Raw genomic sequence first — 25,490 nt, forward strand, 5'->3', positions numbered from 1 at the left:
AAGGTCTGATGTTGAAGCTGAAACTCCAATATTTTGGCCACCTGATGTGAAGAGCTGACTCATTTGAAAAGACCCTGATGCTGGGAAAGATTGAGGGCAGGAGGAGAAGGGAACAACAGAGGATGAGATGGTTGGAGGACATCACGGACTCAATGGACATGAGTTTGAGTAAACTCCGGGAGTTGATGATGGACAGGGAGGCCTGGCGTGCTGCGATTCATGGGGTTGCAAAGAGTCAGATACAACTGAGCGACTGAACTGAACTGAACTGAAACTCCCTAAACGCAGCAAACAAAGGTAGTTCATACTCTGAAGAGCGTGTTTCATTTTTAATTGTTTAAAAAAAAAAAAAAACCCTATATGGAGAAAGCAAAAATCATTGCTATATAATATTTACGGTTAAATCTTTTGGGCTTTCCCAGTACCTCAGCGGTAAAGAATCCGCCAGCCAATGTAGGGGCCACAAGAGCCACAGGAGATGTGGGTTTGATCCCTGCATTGGGAAGATTGCCTGGAGGAGGAAATGGCAACCCACTCCAGTATGCTTGCCTGGAGAATTCCATGGACAGAGAAGCCTGGCAAGCTACAGACTGGGGTCAGACAAGTCAGATGCACCTGAACATGAATTAAAAAAAAAAAGAAACTCCCTAAACTCAACAAACAGAGGTAGTTTATACTCTGAAGAGCATGTTTCATTTTAATTGTTTAATAAAACCCTATATGGAGTAAGTTATAAGCTCTGTATATAATATTTATGGTTAAATCTTTCATTTGGTTATATAAAGCAAACATTTTACAAAAGTCAAAACTGATAACAGTTTTCTAAACTGACTGTTTACTTTGTAAAGCCTAAACTGTCATGAAACTGGTGCTTTTTTTTTGGTGGTGCTTATTAATGGATGTGCTTGAGAAGACTGGGGGTTGGGAGGTTGCCAGAGGGCGTCACACATTCTGGTGAGTAAATCCTTTATACCTGCGAGCACTAGAAACTAGACTGACTGAAGCCCTTATAAAAAGAACATTCTGCTTAATAATAATTAAAATATATAAATCTGTTTTCTAATGTTTGAAATTTAACCCAAAAAATAATAATAATGAAGACAAAACATTTTAAACCTAAGGTGGGCATGCTATAATAACACTCAAAGCTGATGTTTGGGTGATGGTGGGAGGGGGGAAAATATCTTTGAAAAAGTACTAGTCTCAAGTTGCCAGGCCCCGTTCAAGAAGAAGTTGTACACTGAAACAAAGGCTTAACTATATCTGAGTCTTAAGAAATCCCAGGGAGGTGGGAGGGGGGATCGGGATGGGGAATAAGTGTAAATCTATGGCTGATTCATATCAATGTATGACAAAACCCACTGAAATGTTGTGAAGTAATTAGCCTCCAACTAATAAAAAAATTTAAAAAAAAAAAAAAAAGAAATCCCAGAAGAAGGTATTATTCATGTAAAATAACCCTAAAGGCAACTGCTTTAGATAAGAATGATAATATAATCGGTAAATTAATAGCAAATATCCAACTTTAGAATATTAAAATTCAACATCAGTGATGCTGGCTCATGAAAAGTAAAGGGAACAATATTATACAAATGATTACTGCCAAAATATTATATAATAATCTTCATTCTACTGGTGTAACAGTTTCCAATTCCATGTCCCTCCAAGTCCCATTGGAAAAAAACAAAGTGCTACCTCTCAAAAAAAAAATACCATTCCCCAGATAACTGGTTTGCTGTCTGAATTCTCAAAAAGCATGAGTTATTATCTTATACCACAATAAAGGGCACAAACCTTGATGAGAAAGGCTCTATCCCAAAAGTATTTTCTGAAGAGTTTAATATCTGCCTCCAGCAAATGTTCGGCTGTGTGGTTAAGCGTCAGGGTCAGGGTTTCTGATGAGTGAATATACAGCAGAGAGGCATCTTCGCTGAGCTGGAGGCGGGAGAAACCTGGGGAACGTCTGCCCTGGAAGCTGAAACATCAAAAGTCAAAACCCACAATCACAGTGCCCCTCATCAGCCCTGATATTATCACAAACCCACTGGCCGAACAATCCACAAAAGCTTCCTACTGAAAATAGGTACAGAAGACCATATAAACACATCCTAATAAAGCCATTTTTGTTTTCCCACCTAGAGAAGTCATCAGTTGAGAAGCTGCTCACATATATTATATACTTAAAAGAGTTACATAATTAATGCAACAGTACTGACTTGTAAACATAGGGCTTTACCTCAATATTTCATTCTCCTTTTAATCTGAAAAGATGCCTCTGGCCTTCATGGCACCACATGTAGTAGAACAAATCAGCTGGCAGCTGAGGGTTTATTAGGTGATTACAGTGGAAAACAGATATGATCTCTAGGGAGAATGGTGAGGTTTGGATGTTACAAACAAGATATTCATAACACACTGGTCCACTGCTGTAAATCATTTCTTCATGCAAATGAAAACGTGCGTAAATTTGATCATGTTGATTTCTTGAAATCACTCATAGACAAAGGAACAATATCCTCAAACTAAATTCTGAGTATCAGCTTATTTTCTGTTGTGGCAGAAAACAACTGCACGTCCATTATTATTAGCTCTATGTAGGCTTCTCAGTTAGAGTCACAATATTCTGGATGGTCTATAGGTCAATAAAGAGGGGTCAGGAGGGAGATGCTGGTGCTCCCAGGTAACAGCCCACCTCAGCGTGTTGCCACAGCACACACAGCTCCCAGGTCCTTCCGTTCACAGAACTAGCTCTATGCCTCTCTCCTCTCTTTCCATGACATCACTTTGCCAATGAATATTTGCATATTTGCAAAATTATAGTATAGTTCCAACCACATCAATGTCTCCATCACATGGCATGACAGATCCATTAAGAACACTCTAAGATTTGGAGCATCTCTCCACACTCTTGACATAATTACTGGCAGGGACTTTAGAATCTTCTAGAAAACAACTCCCCTTGCTAACAGCAAGCCACTGAAGTGAATAATTCAGCCTAAGCAATAAGAGTCTTGTAATTAATTTAGAAAATGGAAGCTCCATCACATAATCAGAATTTAGCTTACAGTCTACTCCTAATCCCCTCATGAATGAATTTATTAGATGAGAAAACATTTAATTTTAGTTTTATTGACATATAGCTGATTTACAATGTTGTGTTAGTTTCAGGCATATAGCAAAGTGATCCAGTTATACATATATTCATTCTTTTTTAATTATTTTCTCTTATAGGTTATCACAGAGTATATCTGTGCTATATAGTAGGTCCTCTTTGATCATCTCTTATATATAATAGTATGCGTATGTTCACTCCAAGCTCTCACTCACCACAACGCTTCCCCTTTGATAATCATAAATTTGTTTTCAATATCTGTAAATCTGTTTCTGCTTTGTAAGTAAGTTCATTTGTATCATTTAAAATTAGATTCCACATATGGATGATTGATATTTGTCTGATTCACTTCACTTAGGATGATGACCTCTAGATGCATCCATGTTGTGGCAAAAGGCATCATTTCATTCTTTTTTATGTTAGAGTAATATTCCATTGTGTGTGTGTGTGTGTGTGTGTACACACACATTTATATACACACACATATATATGTATACATATACCCCATATGTTCTCTGTCCATTCTTCCGTCAGTGGATATGTATGTTGCTTCCATACCTTGACTACTGTAAACAGTGCTGCTATGAACACTCAGGTGCATATATCTTTTTAGTTTATGTTTTTCTCTGGATATGTGCCCAGAAATAGAATTGCGAGATCATACGGTAACTCTGTTTTCAGTTTTTTAAGGAACCTCCACACTGTTCTCCATAGAAGTTGTACCAATTTACATTCCCACCAACAGCGTAGGAAGGTTCATTTTTCTCGACACCCTATCCAGCATTCATTGTTTGTGGACATTTGATAATGGCCATTCTGACCAGTATGAAGTGATACCTCATTGTACTTTTTATTTGCATTTCTCTGATAATTACAGATGTTGAGCATCTTTTCATGTGCTTTTTTGGACAGCTGTATGTTTTCTTTGGAGAAATGTCTATTTAAATCTTCTGATTTATAAATAGATTATAAAATCTATTTTTTGATCAGGTTGTTTGCTTTTATTGACACAGAGGATGTGTAAACTTTTAAAATACATATCATCTTCTGGTCTGGGAATAGAAAGATACAAAGCTGCCAAACACAAAGAAGTGATGTACCAGGTCCTCAGTGTAACCCTAAACTATCCACAATGACAAGGTCAAGGAAGTGGTCCTGCCTTGCCCTTTTCAGGTAAAGAAAGTGTGGTCGTGGTAGAGCAAAGACAAGGGCAATTCCATGAGGATGGGCTCTTTCCTTAGTTGGTGTTCATTTGACCAAGTGAGAACAAAAATAGAAAGTTGTGACTTCAACATCTACTTGGGTAGCATACAACCATAAATTAATTACAATGAGTTCCATGGGCCAAATGAAAAGAACCAGTCCATGAAGACAAACCATGTAATAACACTGATAATATTTAATATTTATGTAATACTTAGCAATATTCATTGCTGCTTCCCATGCTAAGTCATGCTTCCACATGCTAAGTCAAGGAAATCATTGTATAGGATTCCTCTAATCATAAGTAAATACTAATAATAATGACCAATCTGAACCATTCTAAGTAACAAACATTGAAAATGTTGGTATCATCCTCAAAACAGAGGACTTTACATTTGACAAATTATTTCACTTCCATTATTTCTAGATCCTACTAACCAGCCCATTGGCTACATAGTATCAGGGTTTGTTATTCACTGATTCAACAAAAACTTACTGTCTTTCAATGAATGTATATGCTGAACACAGCAGGTAAAACGGAAATAATTCTCACAGTTCCCAAATGATTTAGAATGGAGACATATATGAAATAAATGATGATTACATATAAAGTCATAAATTATGATATATATTATAAATTAATGATAATTATAGTCACAATTAACACTTTAATCATAATCATAAAAGATCAGAATGTAGAAGGCCTCTCTGAAGAAGCGACACTTAAACTAACGAAAGATAAGTCAGGGTTAGGCTAGTGTTTCCCAACATATTTTTTCTTACTGTAGCCACTTCCCCCACCATGGAGCCTTTTAAGAGACTTTTACTGACTTCCCCTCCCCCATGAAATATGAATACCAAATATAACTCTATATCTGTTTATATATGATGTGCATATCTATACTTTATACATGGAAACTAATGGTAAACTATAAACCAAATGTTAGCTTGTGGCTTGGTTATCTTTAATTTTTCCATAATGCTTGGAAGATTTTATAGAAGTAGACTGAGAGAGGATCTATCAAGCAGCCAAACTCACTTTGTGATGTCTTCAACCAGCTTGGAGTGTCCGCCACGTAAAGCTAAGTCTAATGGTGTGGCACCCTCCTCGTTAGGCAAAGTCAGGGCCTGGACTCCCCCAGGGAGACACAGGAGGAGCTGGGAAAGCTTAGTGAGGCCCCATCTCACAGCCAGGTGCAGAAGAGACTCCCTAGGCAGGGAAACTGAAAAGAAAAGACATGTGGCATTATTAATAGTGCCTCCATTTAGAAAGTTTATCTTACATATTTTCTCCAAGAGATTGTCAGAGTAAGAACAGTAACAGTAAGCATGGAAGAGCTGGCAGGAACGATCAAAAACATCTGATCCAAACACCTCGTTTTGCAGACGTGGAAAGGTCAGTGACTTGTGCCAGGCCAGGCAGGCATTGGAGCCAGCTTTGCTCATCACTGGTCCAATGCTGTTTTACCCCCCACGGGGCACGTTCACCTTCCACTCATGTTCAGTGAAGCCATCTGGGGAAAACAAGCGCTAGGAGAACACCATCTTTCGGAAACAGACATCATCAACTTCCTAAGGTGTTTGCTAAGGAGATGCCGACCCTGGCAGGACAGGCTAGTGGGGCCATGAGTGTCAGGGAGCCTTCATTTCCACCTTTTGTCCTCAGAGGTGCTCCTCCCCACTCAACAGCTGAGGCAGAAATGGAATCTAAGTCCATGGCCTCTCTCAGACATCACAGAGATACTTTTACCCATCTATTAGATTCTTGGGATTGTTTCAATGTTGCCAAAGCTATGTATACCTCTGTGTGTGTGTGTGTCTGTGTGTGTGTACTCAGTTGTGCTCAGTCGTGTCCAACTCTTTGTGACACCATGGACTGTAGCCCACAGCTCCTCTGTCCACCAGAACTTTCCTTAAAAAGCTTGACCTGTGCCTCTTCACGTGCCACTTGAAATGGGGGCTCTTGCCTGGTCTATGTCTGGGTTTTCACTGCTGGTGTTTGCCACTGTGTCTTATGGCTGTTTCCTGACTGTGTCCTCTTATACGCTGAGGAGACCCTGGAAGTTTTTATTGCTAACACTTAGCATAGTATATGGGCTTCCAAGGTGGCCAGTTCAGTTCAGTTCAGTTCAGCCACTCAGTCGTGTCCGACTCTTTGAGACCCCACGGACTGCAGCACGCCAGGCCTCCCTGTCCATCACCAACTCCTGCAATTTACTCAAACTCATGTCCACTGAGTCCGTGCTGCCATCCAACCATCTCATCCTCTGTCATCCCCTTCTCCTCCCGCCTTCAATCTTTCCCAGCATCAGGGTCTCTTCAAATGAGTCAGTTCTTCACATCAGGTGGCCAAAGTATTGGAGTTTCAGCTTCAGCATCAGTCCTTCCAATGAACACCCAGGACTGATCTCCTTTAGGATGGACTGGTTGGATCTCCTTGCAGTCCAAGGGACTCTCAAGAGTCTTCTCCAATACCACAGTTCAAAAGCATCAATTCTTCAGCACTCAGCTTTCTTTAGAGTCCAATTCTCTCATCCATACATGACTACTGGAAAAACCATAGCCTTGACTAGACAGACTTTTGTTGGCAAAGTAATGCCTCTGCTTTTTAATATGCTGTCTAGGTTGGTCATAACTTTTCTTCCAAGGAGTAAGCGTCTTTTAAGTTCATGGCTGCAGTCACCATCTGCACTGATTTTGGAGCCCCAAAAAATAAAGTTTCTCACTGTTTCCCCATCTATTTGCCATGAAGTGATGGGATGGGATGCCATGATCTTAGTTTCCTGAATGTCGAGCTTTAAGCCAACTTTTTCACTCTCCTCTTTCACTTTCATCAAGAGGCTCTTTAGTTCTTCTTTGCTTTCTGCCATAAGGGCAGTAATGCTTTTAAGTAATGCTCAAAATTCTCCAAGCCAGGCTTCAGCAATACATGAACTGTGAACTTCCAGATGTTCAAGCTGGTTTTAGAAAAGGCAGAGGAACCAGAGGTCAAATTGCCAAAATCCGTTGGATCATCAAAAAAGCAGATGAGTTCCAGAAAAACATCTATTTCTGCTTTATTGACTATACCAAAGCCTTTGAGTATGTGGATCACCGCAAACTGTGGAAAATTCTGAAAGAAATGGGAATACCAGACCACCTGCCCTGCCTCTTGAGAAATCTATATGCAGGTCAGGAAGCAACAGTTAGAACTGGACATGGAACAACAGACTGGTTCCAAATAGGGAAAGGAGTACATCAAGGCTGTATATTGTCACCCTCCTCATTTAACTTATATGCAGAGTACATCCTGAGAAATGCTGGGCTGGATGAAGCACAAGCTGGAATCAAGATTGCTGGGAGAAATATCAATAACCTCAGATATGCAGATGATATCACCCTTATGACAGAAAGCGAAGAAGAACTAAAGAGCCTCCAAGTTGGCTCAGTGGTAGAAAAAAAAAAAATCCTCCTGCAATCCAGGAGACCGGGGTTCAATCCCTGGGGTGGGAAGATCCCCTGTAGAAGGAAATGGCAATCCATTCCAGTATTCTTGCCTGAAAAATCTCAAGGACAGAGGAGCCTGCTGAAGTCATTCAGTATTTATTGAGTTGAATGACAAGTGACTGTTAAAAATCTCAATCATTTGTGTATGTTTAATTCATCTAATTTGTATTAGAGTTTGTACACCGTATTTCTAATATGACTCAGTACCTAGAACACAGCTGGCCCATGATAAACATTACACTGGAAGCATGTAAAAGAATATACTTGTTTATATTTAGAAAAGCTAAGCTTATAACTCCATAGACATCAAGACACACCTTAAAACATACGCAGTCTTAACAACTGAACGCGAAAATGCTAACATTTAAGATCTGTCGGAATAAGTTTGAAGTAAGGATCTGAGTTGCACATACCCTCCAGTTAAGTAATATTACTGACTGTTTGTAATCGGAAAGAGATCCAGAGGATGCTGCCTCACCCTCGAGTGGAAAAGTGCCAGAGGATAGGACCTTATCTGTCTTTAATCCTAGCACAGTCCTGGCGAGTTATATGCTCTATAAATATTTGCTTGTTGAATGAATAAATGACCAATGGCTCTTTCCCTGATGAGTACCCATGACAGTCAGCTTTTAATACACGGCTACACATGCTCTTTGAAGCATCTATCATTCTTAGTTCTTCCTCTGATATCACTACCTCTTGACTAAAATCTATGAAGCCAAACTACATACTCCCACACAGCTGGGACACTGAACACAAAATATACCGATTTCTCCACCCAGCTTACTGTCTACACAGACTTGATTTTGCTTCTCCATTGTCTTCATTAGCATAACTTCACTAGTCCTGGAAGACTCCGGCCTAGGAAAAGATTGAATATTCATCATAAGACCTTCCTTCAAGGCAAATCAATGCTTGATTAGAAAGCATTGACAGTTTAAGCCCTAAAACCAATATTTAACCACTATAACCATGATCTTGATCTAATCCTAATCAAACTCCCTTCCCTGCCACCACCCCCGCCCCCCCCCCCCCCCCCCCCCCCCCCGCCATCACGCCTCCTCTGCATTTGAAAACCCTCATTAAAACAAACTTCCAGTTCTCAATAAATTCCAACCATGTCTTCCCTCTTGAAGACGATGCTAAGGCCCACTGGAGATGGGGCTCTCCCTCCTCAGGCCGGAAACCCAGCCTGGCCTTTCCAGCAGCCTGTGCTGTTGCAGCCAGCATCCAACAAGACTCTAATTTGAAACAATCAGAAGGGAATACTCCATTGCACCTGGGTCCAAAAGAAAACGGTTTAGCTTCCATTTTTCTTTGGTTTACACTATTTCTACATGTAGATCAATGAGCATAAAGCCTTATAGTTCAAATTTGCAAATGTCACAGACTTCACTGTATGTGTGCTCCATCTTCCGTCTCTGTAACAGCACAGAGCCTCCCTCCCACTCCAAGTGAAATGAGATCTGAAACATCCGAAAACAGACAAAGCAGTGCGCCCCCGCCAGACAAGCTTCATATACCTGCTATCTTTCCAAGACTACCAAAGAACTGATCTTTATTTTATCGTTTAACTTTTTGACTTTTAAACCCACTTAATTAGAGAGTAAGCTTTCTTACTCTTAACTGATTCCCAACAGGGCACATTTGGTGACACTGACACTTTTTTCCCTTCTTAAATAATAATCAGCAAGAGACTTGTTAGGATCAGGTGACAACACACGCACATAAATACACACACACAAGTACACTGCCCGGCGCGCCAGTCAGCACGCAGCTACAGCCAGCCACCCTCGGATGGGGTGGCTCCGTCTCAGATCTCAGTCTGAACCTGGTGAGAAATGCCCATGCTTATATAGGATGCAATTTTTTTCCAAGAAAAATATGACCAAAAGGGAACATTTAAAATTTTCACGCTCCCTTTTAAAACCATAGCACTGATGAAGGCAGTGTGGTGTCAACCATTTAAGTGGTACTCCCTGTGGTGCCTGGAGCAAGGCCCTAAAATACCCTCAAACCCGACTGTGGTTCACTGTACCCACCCTGACTGAGATGTGAGTGTGGAGAGAACCTGCGTCCTCCACCAGCGCAATCTGCCAGGCCTGTCCGCTAAACCAGCCCCCTGTTCTCTCCTTTCCAGCTCCACCTGTTACCAACCAGAGCTCCTGGCCTCCCCCAGTCAATAGAAATTGACTAAAAGTCAGACAAGAAATTCAGGCAAGGCTTTCCTGGCGCCCCTGCTGCAGCAGAAGGGAGCGAGAATAAACAACAGGTTCCCTTGCCTGCTCCTTCCCTGAGCGGAGTAGAGCTTGTTCCTTACACGGGGTGAGGGTGGGGATGAGTTCAGAGGATGGCTGATGGGTGGCTTAGGTGGTCTGCCCCCGCTCAAGTGGCGCTGCGTGCAGGAGGCAGGCACAGTATTCTGCTTTTGCTCCAGGCTCTTCAACCGTGGCAGCTGGGTTTTTCGGTCTCTGTGTATCTTTTGTCCAGAAACCATCCCAAATACGCACCCACCCAGTTACTTTTAGTCCCAGACAGCTTCTTTGCATGTTGTTGCTCAAGGAGAGGTGTGTCCAGGTGTAAGCATTGCAGCAAAGGGTCCCAGGATGTCTCGCACCCGCACACCGTGCTCATGGGCAAGGGCAGCAGGCCTGGGGGGCTGAGTGCTCACTGTAGCCACTCTCTCTCTCTGAATCCACCTGCTTCCCGGGAAAATGGGAAGGCAGGGGGAGAGAAGAGCTTCTGATGTTTGAAGGAAACAAAAAGCTGCCCAAAATGTGTTAAGAACACGCTTTCACACTCAATATAGGTGTTCAAAGCCCAGAATCAAGCAAAGAGCTTGAAATAGGAAACATCATGACATATATAAATAATTCTGCTTGTTACAGAGCTTCAGATACTTAACAGGAGTCAGGAAAACAAGCTGTGGAAAAGGGTTCTGCAATTTGGTAGACATCGAAGAATTTAATTAAAATGAAGGTTTTTTTTTTTTAAACCTGATAAATTTGTCTTTTCCTGCTTAGTTGGCGCCCAGAGTTATCTGAACTAATATAACTAAAACAGAATTACTAATAATTGCTCTAATGGAAAACATTAAAAGGTGTGACCTGTAACATCCCGGAAGCAAGATCACTCAGGCAAAAAAGGAACATCAGGCTGAGACATTCAATCAACAGCCCCATCGCGGCATAAAGGGGGGCACCTCTGCCCCAGACAAGGCGAGAAGCACAAGGCCCACCCTTCCCTCTCTGCCACACCTCAGTTTCTCTTCCTGGCAAATGAGCCTGTCACAGCAAAGACCCAAGGTCCTAGAAAGAGTCATCCTTGCCCTGGCTTTTTGGGGATCAGGGATCCATGAAATATAGCACAGATTACAGATAACAGATCTGCAACACAGATCATACACCAGAGCACCTGAGGCACAAGAGCAGTGACCAGTTTGCTTGTTACTAAAGGGGGGTGCTTTTGTAAACTGTTCACTCCAAACTCGGGGCCATGATCACACCTACATGAGGTCTGACTATGCTTCTAAGGTAGCAGCAGGAAATTCAGGTTGGAAGAATGAAAAATAAATTATCATGCCCTTAGGAACTCACATGCACTGCTAGAGGAAATGTGAATTGGCACACCCACTTTGGAAAACACAGTGGCATAATCTAATAAATTTGAAGACCCAATTATCATATGGCTAAGCGATTCCACTCCTACATTTAAACCCCACTGAGGACTGTGCTTTGTATGCACCAGGAAGCAGGCATAAAAATGTAAATGATCAAAAATAGAAGTGATCTTAATGTCTATCCATAATAGGGTAAGTTACAGTGTGAAAGTGAAAGTGAAGTCGCTCTGTCATGTCCGACTCTTTGCGACCCCATGGAGTGTATGCAGCCTACCAGGTTCCTCCGTCCATGGGGTTTTCCAGGCAAGAACACTGGAGTGGGTTGCCATTTCCTTCTCCAGGAGATCTTCCCAACCTAGGGATTGAACCCAGATCTCCCGCATTGTAGGCAGGTGCTTTACCGTCTGAGCCACCAGGAAAGTTACAGTATAATAAAACACTAATATTCTAACAATAAAAATGAATTGCACACTAATAGAGAAGAAACTAAGAAATATAATGCTGAGGGAGGAAGTCACAAAAGAATATACAGAATAAGTTTTAATTAATATGAAGTTTTTAAAAAAGTGAAAACTAAACCATATTATATACGAATACATGGTGGTAAAACTATGAGAAAAAATAAGATAACGGTTACTCTAATAACACCTCTGAGGGTAAAGAGATGAATGTGGCTAGGAAGGAATGAGGGGCACTGGTATTACTGGGGTTCAGTGATGTCTGTAGGTCTCCTCCTCTCTCTCCCCATTCACCCCACAGAGCTGTGTTCAAGGCCTTCCTCAGAACAATCAAAGTTCTGGGGTGAGACTCAAGCATCTATCTCTTCTAAAGATTCCAAAGGGATCCTACAACCATTCAAAGCCAGGGTTGAGATCTGTTACTTTAAATAAATATCTGGTAAACAAAACCCAGATCTATGCCTCCTGTTTATACCACTGTCTTCCCGATCATCTCTGGGAAGGAAATCCAAAAAAGAGGGGATATGTGTATACATACGGCTGATTCGCTTTGCTGTAGAACAGAAAATAACATAACATTGTAAAGCAACTATACTCCAATTAAAAAAAATTTTTAAAGAGCTCATTAACTAAAAAATTTCACCAATGAATGAGACCAAAATATACTTCTGACTTTTACAAGCTATTTTTAACCTACATTACTTGCTGCTACACCAAGATACAGCCTTAAACATTAAGCAAAATATTAAACCTGTGGTGGGGACAATAATCTAGGAGCAAATAATATTTTTGAACAAGTCCTTCTATTATGTAGGGTTCAGAAGTCCTTCTCTTTTCTGATTTTCTGCCCAAAATCAGAAGGCGCCTGAACAGGGACTTGAACACTGGACCCTCAGATTAAAAGTCTGATGTGCTACCGACTGAGCTATCTGGGCTCTCTTTTCTAGAGTTTACCAATGTTTCATAACTCCTGAGTAGAGTCACTAAAATGTATTCAATCCTATAAACTTATGAACAAAATATATTTTTTAATTCACATAAATCCTATCAATTAAAATAAGTTCTACTCTGGTTTCCAAAGCCACATATATATTCACAGAGGTTTCAATTTGTGCATCTAAGTCACTGAGCAGACAAACATTGAATCAAATGACTACCATACACCAGGACCCATGGACACAAAGCAGAAGCATACAGCCAGCCCATTTTAGTTTGCAATAAAATAAATATCTCGCCCATGAAATCCTATCTGGTAACTACAGCTCTAGGAAAGTGTGAACAGAAATAAGTAAACTATTTGACCTACAAAGTTAATTATAGGTTAATCAATCGACATCATGTATCATGATTTGAAAATTTATAGATGTTTGTAAAATGAGCAGAAAAAGATTAAAAAACTATTAGCAAAAATTATATGGAGAATGGGGAAGGGTATTTGGCATGAGCACCACACACAATCTCTGATATTTTTCAGGACTCTCAATGAGAAAGGGAGGAGAGATTGCATATTATGGCATCTTCCATTTGGTTAGTCTAATAAGGGCTTTGGTGTATGTATAAACAAATCCACCTTCCACACAGAAGACCGGAGCTTAGTGAGTCTAGGATAGGAACTGCAAACATAAACACACTCATGGGAAAGGTGTGGAAACACGATGTCCCATGGAGCACAATACCAACATGGCAGGCATGGTGGGATCACAAAGCCAAAAGGTAGAGAAGGACTAAAAAAGCATAATGGCAGGTTTTAGCTTCCTAAAACACCTGCTCTGCATCAGACACATTTGAGATAATCAGATCATAACAACCCCTGGCTGAAAATCTGGGTAAGCACCAACCACACACACAATCATTCCAGAAAGTTCACATTTTGATAAACAGTCCTGGAATGCACTTCATGGACTTTGTATCTATCTCATAGAGGTTGACTATATTTACGTTGTGGAACTAGAACTAAATCAGCTGAAATACTAAAACATCCTTTTTAGAACTAAAAAATGGCAATCCAATTTCTGGCTTTCACAATCTGGGGACATTCCCAGGCTGAGTTGTACAATATGGGCATCGACACAAGATATGAAGACTCCAGACACAACACTGTCTAGTGCAAAGGGATCTGATTAAAGAGTTGGAAGACCCAGAGCTGAACACCTACAGTGATGCAGCTCAGAAAAGACCACTGAACTCTCAAACTTTAAGTTGCTTCATCTGCCCAGCCTAGTATCCAAGATGGTCAGGGGGCTGTAACGAAAATAATATATGAGACAGGGTTCTCTAGAACTAAGAAAGCCTATATTGGGGGACTTACCAGTCATACATATTTGTCTGGTCTTTTTAATACAAAAATATAATAAACACTCACTAAGTAGATCTATGTATATTCAAAAGCAGTTTCCCTCTGGTTATAATTAAACATCATAATTTAAAGGAACTAGTTATCTGCTTAAGAGGCACTATAATTGCATCAGTGTAAGACACCAGATGTGCCATTAAGACAAATGTGCTTCAACCCCACGGCTTGGGCAGCAGGCGGTCATCAGGTGCCATTAGCAGTAATTATGTCATACTTGCTTTTCCAGCCTGTGCAACAGACTTTGTACATGTTCATATTTCTTCAAGGCTCTGATTTCCATCTACCATTCATTCATTCAGTTGATATTTGTTGACAGCCTACGATGCACTGGGCATTTTTCTGCTCTCCCCTCACACCACAGGGGAGCCTATGGAATTCCCAGGCACCCTTCCAAGTGACCCTCCAGGAACCCTATTCTGTTTGGAAGACAAATGAAAATATACCACAATCTAATTCTATTATTGACAAGAAGGAAAAGCATAGACTCATCATATCTTGGAAATGACCTTTTGAAGTTTGCATTGAGATTCTGAATTTAAGCACAACCAGGAAACTGGCCACACATCTGCCTTGCCCTGGAAGCCACAGATCCAAGCCCGCATGGAGAAATATTCAACTCCGTGGCTATGAGCTGCAACTTTACTGGGAGATCTTATCCCCTCCTTCAGCACAGGGGCATACTTGGGAAGGGATATTCTGGTGAGAGAAGGAGAAGATAAATGGGGTAACCCAAACAAAACACCAATATATAAAATGAAGTCTTCCTGGGATGAGAGTGAGGACGGAAGGTCGGAAAAAGTTAATTAGAAGTCCTGATGGCAGCTGTTAGGCATGAGTGAAAATCAGTCACCACATCTGCTTTTACCTCATCCTTGCTAGGTGCCAACGACTACAAGGACTTTACACTTCTTGTTTCCCTCTAACATTTATTGTGCAATTCACATGTGTTATCTTTCATCTCATCAACTCCTGACTACCACTGCACAAGGTAGGGGCAGAAACGGAAGCTTGACACAATTATGCAATTGCCCAAACTCACTCACGTAGTAAACGGAGCATCAAGAATCTGAACCCAGGTTCTTCTACTTCTAAAACTCAAGTTCCTAACTATTATGCTTCCCACTGCTGTTGCTGTTCACTCAGTCCTGCCCAACTCTTTGCGACCCCATGGACTGCAGCATGCCACGCTTCTCTGTCCTTCAGTATCTCCTAGAGTTTACTCAAAATCATGTCCATTGAGTTGGTGATGCCATCCAACCATCTCATCCTCTGTCTCCCCCTTCTCCTCCTGCCCTCAGTCTTTCCCCGAATCAGAGCCAATGAGCTGGCTCTTTGGCAAAGATAATTAAAGAAGACAAACCCAAGAAAAGAAGAGCAGAAAGACAGAACTTGAATACATCAACAGATTGAAGTGGGGAAGAGCAAGCAGCTGGAAACTAAGCCTCACCAACCCTAAGAGCTCAGGCATGCACCCCACTCTCCAGAAGGTCGTCTGTCTCCACACACATGTGTGTGTGCGCACACACACTCTCTCATGACAAATCTGCAAGACAAAAGCTGCTACAGCTACAGGTATGGGGAAGAGAAAGTTGGCCTGTAAGAATCACTATGAAATAAAACCTGGGGTAGAAAGACAGAAGATCTGAGGGCTCTACAGACTTGTGCCCACATCATGACCCATATTTGAAAGAATCAAAAGACAAGGCCTTGCAAAGTTCACTGGGGCCCAGCAAAAGGGCCGCTGCTCCAGGACACAGGTTTGACCACTTTCCTAAGATTACCCCATCACTTCCAGCTTGCTGCCTGCCCCTCTATGCCAGGCCTCGCCCAACCATCTTCAACTACCAGCCTTTTTAAGCTCCAAGCATTTGGAAGTTTTTAACCAATATGTGATTTAATTTTTAAATAAAGTAGTACAAGGAAAGATGAAAGTGAAACTGTGAGTCGCTCAGTCGTGTCCAAGTCTTTGTGACCCCCTTGGACTGTAGCCCGCCAGGCTCTTCTCCCCATGGGATCCTCCAGACAAGAATACTGCAGTGGGTAGCCATTCCCTTCTCTAGTGGATCTCCCTGACCCAGGGATCAAACCAGGGTCTCCTGTATTGCAGGCAGATTCTTTAATGCCTAGGCCAAAAAGTTGCCAGTATTCAAATTCTATTAAAGAAATCTATGAAAACAGTAAAAAGTTTAACTTTTTTACTCAAGATAAGTACTAAGAGAATTCTTGGCTACAGTCATTTTCAAATTCAGTTTTGGTCTCCCATGTGCAACCCCAAACTGCCCCATACATTTGAAGGGTTCCCAAAAGAGAAAACGGAGAAAACAATGGCACCCCACTCCTGTCCTCTTGCCTGGAGAATCCCATGGACGGAGGAGCCTGGTGGGCTACAGTCCATGGGGTCACGAAGAGTCAGACACGACTGACGCGACTTAGCAGCAGCAGCAGCAAAAGAGAAAAGCTAGGAATGAAACACTGCCACCCAGAGATAAATTTCAAAACCTTCCACTGCCTTGAATCCACTGGGAAGCACAGTAGGGATGGGTGTTTGAAAATAAAAGCTTCCACTTACATTGTTTTCTCCTTGAAAATTTTGAGAGTAGGAGACAATGACCAGAAAATAACCTGAAGAGAACCCTATTCTCTACTTCTCAGAAGTGAGAATAAATATATCATTCTCTACTCTAGTCTCAGGGCCACAGGTGTCCTGTACGAAGCTTAATTTTCAAGGAGAAGTTTAATTTAAGCTGCTTTTTCTTCTTTAAAATGTAGTGCCTTAAACAGAAAATGTGCTTAATAAGAGTTGACTGACTCAACTGCAGGAAAAGTCCAAATGACTCAAAGGGGGAAAAGGGCCTTTCTTTAAGAGGTCAATTCTGTGTTAAATTCTTTACTGCCAAAAAAATTTATTCCTTAAAAATGACAAGCTAAAAAAAAAAGAGAGATGAAAGGCAGAGAAACCAGTTTTAGGTTAAGGGTTTTAAAACTTCACAAATGGTGCACATTTGTGTGTATGTGCATGGCTAAGTATTATGAAACAATTTTACCTATTTACCCTAGGACCTGTCTTAAAGATCATTCTCTCCACCACTAGCGGTTATCCAGTGTGTTACCTCAGCAACTTAAGGAATATAATATCAGCTTTAAATGTCAGAAGAGAAAGTGTGGAGATGTCTGTTCCACCAGGTACTATCAGAAATGCCAGAAGGCTAGAAAGTAATACTGAGTGTATACACAACTGCTTGAAAAATGTCAAGATTTCCGGTAAAAACATATATCCCAGAATTAGTCAACACCCAAAATGCATGACTTTTAAAACCCTTCCAAAAAATGTTTTTAAAACCTAAAAACTTGTATTTTGTGATAACTCTGCCCTTTATAGGTTTCCTGCCCACTGGCAGGACATCAGCTGATGTTATCTCAAACTTTCTGTCCAGGACAAAGCTTTGGGGCAGAAAGACAAAGCTGACATTTCACAAAGTCTGTGGGACAGCAAGCAAGTCTTCTAATTCATCCCCTTTACTAATAAAACCTGGTACCCAGGTGGGAGCCCACCAACAGGGCCTTGCTCCTGAGCCTCACTTTATTTTCTTTCAATTTCTAGAGCTGGCAGACTGTATTCAAGCACTAGACAAGCTCTGTTTCAAGTGTTAAACAAGCCTTGCTTCTTACTGATTACAGATCTCTTTCTTCTATTCAAGGAAAGATAAACAGATATCTCCCTCTGTCAAACACCACTCAAATTTGACCCTCAAATTCCCTTCCCTTGTTGTCTAGAAAGAGGGAATGTTCCGGGTATGTGGCTTGAAGCAAGATGTAGGTGTCACAGAAAATTGGCAGTTCCCACTGAGTCTTTCGTAATGAACTGCTAATTCTCACTTAACAGCATTTCCTGCAGATAAGCAATATTACATGATGGCTCTTTAAACTCCTTGGCAGTGGCTGTGGCTGTTGCTCAGTCGTGTCTGACTCTCTGCGACCCCATGGACTGTAGCCTACCAGGTTCCACCGTCCATGGGATTTTCCAGGCAAGAATACTGTAGTGGGTTGCCATTTCCTTCTCCTTAAACGCCTTAGAAGAACACTAAACAATTAAGACACGTGTAACAGTGATAAAGAACCCTCCCGCCAATGCAGGAGATGGGGGTTCTATCCCTGGGTCAGGAAGATCCCTCTGGAGAAGTATTCTCCAACCCACTCCAGTATTCTTGCCTGGGAAATTCCATGGACAGAAGGAGCCTGCTGGGCTACAGTCCATGAGGTTGCAAAAGAGTCAGACATGACTGAGCAGCTAAACAACAATGGTTGCTGAATAACCCCTACTCTATTATAAACTTTCTTCCTAAGCCCTTTTGGTTGTCTGCGTTTCTTTTCCTTTTATCCTCCATTAAGTTGTAAAATAGAGGAAAACAAACAGTTTCCTACAAAGGGGATTTATAAAGACGCTATTAATAAGGCAGAGCATCATGCTAATCACTCTTCTTCTTAGTAACAGCAGTACCTCACCATTAAACTTGTGGCCACATTGAGGTTTCTATTTCTCCTTTAAGTCACCATTCATTACACTGTGACTTGTTTTCACACAGACAGATACTATTAGGTTGCCCAAAAAGTTCACTTGTAAACTTACAGGAAATACCCAAACGAATTTTTGGCCAACCCAATACTTGGCCTAGCCCTTGGAACATGTATTCTGCAACCAATGTACCATTTCTCTAATTTCTAGATTTAAGTCTGTTCTTCTTACTATAACTCTACTGGTGGTGTAACTCCACTTGCAAGGAAAGGTACATACTGTTGATCTGATCTTTGGAATTAATCATTAAAATAATAGTCTTTGGAATTATCATTAAAACAACAACAACAACAAAAAATTCCCTAAGGCAAAGGGAAGCAATTTCATCCATTGCTTCTCTTTGGAGACAGCTCTCCAGCCAACCATAAAACTACAGAATGAGAAACCAGCTCTCAAAATACATTGGCTATGTTTATACCCAAGACAGCCATGCAAAAAACAGCTGCAAAAGCTCAATCAGCTTACTCTGAAAACTTCTTCCACTTATAGAATCAGCTGTAAAGGTAGGGACAAAGTTTAACTCTTTAAATTTAATAAAGCAGTCTGACATATTTTCTTTGCTTCATTAAAAGTTTTAATGTATATGTCCTACAGATTCAATCCATGGTGCGACCCTTCTTCTTCTTTTTTTTTTTTTTTTCATTTTCCATTTATTTTTATCAGTTGGAGGCTAATTACTTTACAATATTGTAGTGGTTTTTGCCATACATTGACATGAATCAGCCATGGATTTACATGTGTTCCCCATCTCGGTCCCCCCTCCCACCTCCCTTTCCATCCCACCCCTCTGGGTCTTCCCAGCGGTGCCACCCTTCTTAAATGTTCTTACCACAGGAAAAAAAAAAAGAGAAATGGTAATTATGTGATAAGAAGGAGGTGTTAATGCTATAGTGGTAATCACCTGCAATATATCAATGCATCAAATCAACATGTGTACACATCAAACATATCTAACAATATATGTCAATTATATCCCAACGAAGCTGAAAATACAGGTTGTTATGTTTTCACCTTTGGTATAATTGATGAAGAGATCTTCTCATCCACAGCAAAAAATTTCTGCCTATAAAGAGATCTTTGAACAAATTAAGTACTTTTACCTAGAGACCTGAAGAAAAGTCTAAACTCATTTTTTACAACAATAATTTACTTTGACAACAAAAGTCTTGAATCTGCAAATTGTTGCTACAAATTGATTTGTAAATGTATATATATATATATATGCTTTGAGAGAGACTTTTATATGACTTTTTAAAAGCAAATGGGCTTTTTCTTCCTTAAATTAGAATGCACAGGGGACTTTCCTGGTGGTCGAATGGCTAAGACTCAGTGCTCCCCATGCAGGGGGCCCAGGTTCAATCCCTGGTCAGGGAATGAGATCCTACATGCCACAACTAAAAATCCCACGTGCTGCAACTAAGTCCTGGTGCAGCCAAATAAAAAGAAAAAAAAAATGCATAACCAAGACAAGCTCTACCTAATTCCATAGATTAGGAGAGAAGCTATGTTCCCAGGAGCAAGGCCGTCAGTCCTCTGAGACGGCATCTGCAGTCCCTTTGGGATCTTTACTCAAATGGCAGCCTCATCACTGCTGCCAAGTTTGGTGATGGCAAGTTTGGTATTCGCAGCCATGTCAGGCTGCTGGACACACAAGTGAAAAGAAGTAATTTGAGCAGAAAGGGAAGCCTGCAATTCAAGTTATCTGAGCACCAGCAGAATTTAAAAAAAAAACAAGAGTACTTCAAGCCAGTTAACCTAATTGTCAAAATTATGCCAATCTCTGAGAAAAGATTTCTGTCCAAAAAACAATTCAAAAATCCAGAACAAAAAAATTAAATGTGAAGTTTTATTGGTTATTATATTACTAAAGTTTTACTATAAATGTGAGGTCCTGAGACCCTGCAGAAGCTTTAATCACAAAAGCTATTTCTCAGAAAGAATGGGTTTAATTTTTTGAGACAGAAATCCAATTTTATTTATGGCACCAAATTCAATAAAACACAGGCTATTTCCTTCCCTAGGAGAATAACTGAGTTGCATTATGAGTAATGATGGGTAACATGCAGGGCTAAGGAAAGGCTCTGCTTTGCTTTATAAGACACAATACTCAACTCAGACTCTGGCCCTTCTATAGGTTCTCGGGTCTTTCTGGTGACTCTTATTTAGTGCTTGAAAAGAGAAAAATGAGAGATTTATTATAAAATGCAAGAAAATACAGTCCTGCTTCACAGTAAGGCTTGCATCAGACTCATCCATGGCAAAATCATTATAGAAATCAATTTTACTCATTCCTTAACATGCTCTGTAAGTGAGTGCTAAGTCACTTCAGTCATGCCTGACTCTTTGAGACCCCACCAGGCTCCTCTGTCCACGGGATTCTCCAGTCGAGAATACTGAAGTGTGCTGCCATGCCCTCCTCCAGGGATCTCCCCGACCCAGGGATTGAAACCATGTCTCTGATGTCTCCTGCATTGGCAGATGGGTTCTTCACCACTAGCACCACCTGGGAAGCCCAGCATCCTCTGTACCCCGCTAAAAAGCATAAATACATACAAAGAATTTTAAATAAATGTTACCAGTACAGTATCAAATAGCTTTTGGATAGGTCATAGGAGAAGTAGTTACTAGAGGCAGAAGCCTGTTTTCCATTCATGAGGCCCCCACCATTAACACACAATTAAACTTCAGAGTGCCACATGCCACCGTTTACCCCTTACTCTGCTAATGCCATTTATCTGTCTCAAAGACAAGCAACACTAACAAAACATGTACGCTAAAAAAGCTGCATTGACTTTGCTGAAAATACTGGACAGTATCAACTACTAACATTTAATTTCTATAATAACTAAAAGAAAATAATTCTTACAATAAAGCACATTTGATCTGCAGACTCTCTGTAACTGTAACATAAAGTCATTGCTATTTTCAACACTTTTTGAGAAATTAATGGCCTTAAATGTGAGTAAATCAATGAAAGATAAAAAATAAATTCAAATCTCTGCTTACAGAGAAAAAAAAAGAGAAGCGCTGAGCACGTAAGATATTCTAAACATCTTGGATCATAACTCTACTACACTGAAGGAGAAGGATCAGCAATGTGATCAGCAGACTCCTGAACCACCCTCCACCCATGGAAATGGACAGCTACACACAGAACAATTCCCACTGAGAGAAATCCAGTACCTCCCTCAGTGCCTCCTACATACACAGTGAGTGAGAAAATCCATTGAGATGGGTAGGAAAGGCGTTAACCCCACCCCCAACACAGCACCATACAGTCAGAAGGGAACACCCAACTCCCAACTTTTCCCTGAGGAGTCAAGGGTTTTCACTGTACCTATAACACTCCAACTTCTAAGGCTCCCACTGAGGGATGGGCCCCCAAAATACCTAGCTCTGAAAGCTCATACAACTTATATTCATGAATCTCACGGGACCGCAGCAATGAAAGCCGCAGCTCTAAGATGGGCACGTGAGCACGCTCCACGGCTGCCCCCCAGGGCTCATTGTAGAATGAGCAGGCAAGAACAGCCAGTCTTCCCAGGAGGAGAGCTGACCGTATATTTTATAAGCAGCTGCCCAGTGGTCTGGCTTCTCGTAGCATGCACTGAGGGGCTGACTGTGATTCTCCCTGCACCCCAAGGAGGCCAGCTGGCAACTCCTTCACTCCTTCGCTCCAGTCCCACTCCTGCAGTAAAGCCAGGTCACCAGTATCTCTCTGAAAGGAGCTGCTTTTATGGCTATGACTCAAGCAACAGGTCCCAGACACCAGGCATTGACAGGCCATGGGGCTTGCATTCACAAGTCCCACAGGATTGTAGTGGATAAAGCAGCAGTTGTTAATGGGTGTGCACATAACCACTTGCTACAACAATCCCCCTAGGGTTCTTTACAGAAGAGCAAGCTAAAAACACTCATCTTCCAATCTTTCCCTGGAAGGGATTTGATTGCATACTTTCCCAGCGCATGCCTTCTAGTCAGCCTGCATCCAGGTGATGACAGATCCTCCCCTTTAGGGCATTGACAGGTCTTGGCACACGCTCAACCACTGGGAACTATTAAGAACAAAACAGCAACTTGGACTATCACAAGGGTTAACAGGCAACCATGAGCTTAGGCTGGGATGATTGATTAGGCTCATCTACACAAGAGCAGTCTGACAAGACTGGGAGAGGTGGCTGTTTTATCTGATGCACAGAAAACAAAACAGAGTCAAGGGAAATGAAGAAACATAATAATGACATCCAAAAAAAAAAAAAAAGATAAATCTCCAAAAACTAATCTTAATGAAATGGAAATAAGTGATTTGTCTGAGAGAGAGTTCAAAATAACAAAGATGCTCAATGAGGTCAGGACAGTAATGCATGTACAAAGTTAGAATTCCAAAAAAAAAGAAAATGTTTAAAAGTACCAAACAGAAATAACAGAGCTGAAGAATACAACTGAAATTTAAAAATTCAAGAGTTCAACAGTAAACTAGATCAAGTGGAAGAAAGGATCTGCAAACTAGAAAACAGGAGTGTGGAACTTACCTAATCAGAGGACCAAAATGAAAAAGGACTGTCCCCGAACACTGCTGTTGTAACGAAGTTCTATTACAAGTCTCTAGGCTGCAGGCAATGTTACCTCAACTGCTATAAACTGTTCTTAGAGAAAGTCTAGAAATTTACTAGCAACCTCAAGGAATTGTTTACAGCACCAAGATGTTATCTTTTGCCTATAGCTTCATTTGCCCAGACCAACTGTAATTTCTTTTTCACATATGTACATACAACCTACTCTCTATACATGGAAATCCATTCACAAACACACATGAAAGTCAACTTTTACTGAGAATCTAGTATGTTCAGACACTGTTGTAGAAGCCTCATCATACACTATCTAATTCAGCCATGGCAACAAGCCAATGAGTTTGGGGACTACCATGTGTCATTTTAGAAATTAAAACTGTGGCATCAGAACAAAAATAACTTGCCCAGAAGCAACTGGGCCAGGGCTTGGCATTTAGTCTTAATGACTATTACACTAGAAATGTTTTCCAATAAAATACAATGTCTCGCCATGTGAAGCAACTGCTTCAATTTTTTTCATGAAAAAAATATAACAATATACATAATATGTACTTACATATCCTGGTGACATAAGAGCATAGTGAGAAGTTATGAAAGCTTTATGTTTTGGCAAAATGAGTCTGCCTTGCAAAATGTAAAATACCCTCCAATGTTATTGATAAAATTTGTTTTTAAAGCCAAGAGGCTTAAGAAAATGAAGCTCCTTATCTAGAAAACATATATACACATATGTATAAATGTATATATACACATTTGAATGAATATGTATCTACATATGTTTGCATAAATGAATATATGAATATGTGTGTATATACATGTGAATAAAGCTACTTAGCCAGAAAACATTTTTCCCTTCCTTATATACAGGAGAGTTACAAAGTGATATCTAGGATGTGTCACCCCTTAAAGTCGCAGGATAAACCATTCACTCAAGCATTTTTTGAGTGCCTGCTATATGCCAAGCCCTTTGCTAGATCCTGGTGAGCAGAACAGACACCACCAACTCCACCAGGAAGCCAACCCTTCATTCATATCGGTCAGCGACCACACTAAGCGCACAGGAGTCCAGCGTTGCTAAGTGATGAACTAGGCTTGTGACTTCTTTAATTCAAGGTCTTAAGCAATAAGGAACACCCTTAAGGGCCCAGGAAAGTTTAAGTACAACCCTGATAAAGATAAGATATGGAGATTTTCTCTGATTGTGGCTTATGGCCTTATGATTCATCTTTAAAAAATCATATCCCTTTTAAATAGAGTAGTGGCTTCCCATAGCTCAGCTGGTAAAGAATCCACTGCAATGCAGGAGCCCCCGATTTGATTCCTGGGTCGGGAAGATCCACTGGAGAAGGGATAGGCTACCCACTTCAGTGTTCCTGGGCTTCCCTGGTGGCCCAGCTGGTAAAGAATTGCCTGCAATGCGGGAGACCTGGGTTCAATCCCTAGGTTGGGAGTATTCCCTGGAGAAAGAAATTGCTCCCCATTCCTATATAGTCCATGGAGTCACAAAGAGTTGGACATGGCTGAGTGACTTTCACTTTCACTTTACCTAGAGTAGTGCATTTAATCTATCCATGACTGAATTTAAACCAACCTATAACCTGTAACCATCTGGAAGCAGAATTTCTTAAAAACAGCATTATCCAACCACAAAGCTAAAGGCATGGGAAGAACACAGAAAAAACATCAGCAGCATATGTTTTGTTGAATAAAATACAGAGTGATATTTCTACTTCCAATAAAATGTCATCTGTAATCACCATAAGTACCAACTACCGAACAGTGTAGTCTCATGCATGGTACAGGCTTATAATACATCTGTATCTCTGTTCACATAGGCTCCTAACGGTTTTAAGAGTCTATTTAATGATATTAAGACTCTATGTAGCCTCTCAGTAAAGAAGGGGTGTCCAGAAGTAATTCCAAAAGTTAATATAAATATAGTAAATATGAATGTTCTCAGTGACACTGACATTTTTGAAGATGTCAATGCATTAGCTAATTTCCTGCATGGCTACATTTCTCAGTGTTCCTCAAGTAGGCTGCATGTTCTTCCTTGCTCAGTGATTCTCCCTGTTTGAAAAAGGGCACCAATATCCTCTTGTTACAGCAAGAAAA

General features: G+C 40.9%; 1 protein-coding gene across 6 annotated transcripts in view; it reads right to left on the bottom strand.

Annotated features, from left to right (window-relative positions):
* The window catches only part of ARHGEF28 (Rho guanine nucleotide exchange factor 28), a 326,609-nt gene that overhangs the window by 169,560 nt on the left and 131,559 nt on the right, over nucleotides 1-25,490 (bottom strand). For all 6 annotated transcript variants that reach the window (XM_043887235.1, XM_043887234.1, XM_043887230.1 and 3 more), the window contains 2 exons: nucleotides 5,355-5,538; nucleotides 1,795-1,975 (listed from right to left, as the gene is read on the bottom strand). In XM_043887235.1, the coding sequence (XP_043743170.1) occupies nucleotides 1,795-1,975; nucleotides 5,355-5,538 (365 nt within the window). The remainder of the gene's footprint in view (nucleotides 1-1,794; nucleotides 1,976-5,354; nucleotides 5,539-25,490) is intronic.

This window comes from Cervus elaphus, chromosome 25 (assembly GCF_910594005.1).
Source record: "Cervus elaphus chromosome 25, mCerEla1.1, whole genome shotgun sequence".
Taxonomy (NCBI): domain Eukaryota; kingdom Metazoa; phylum Chordata; class Mammalia; order Artiodactyla; family Cervidae; genus Cervus; species Cervus elaphus.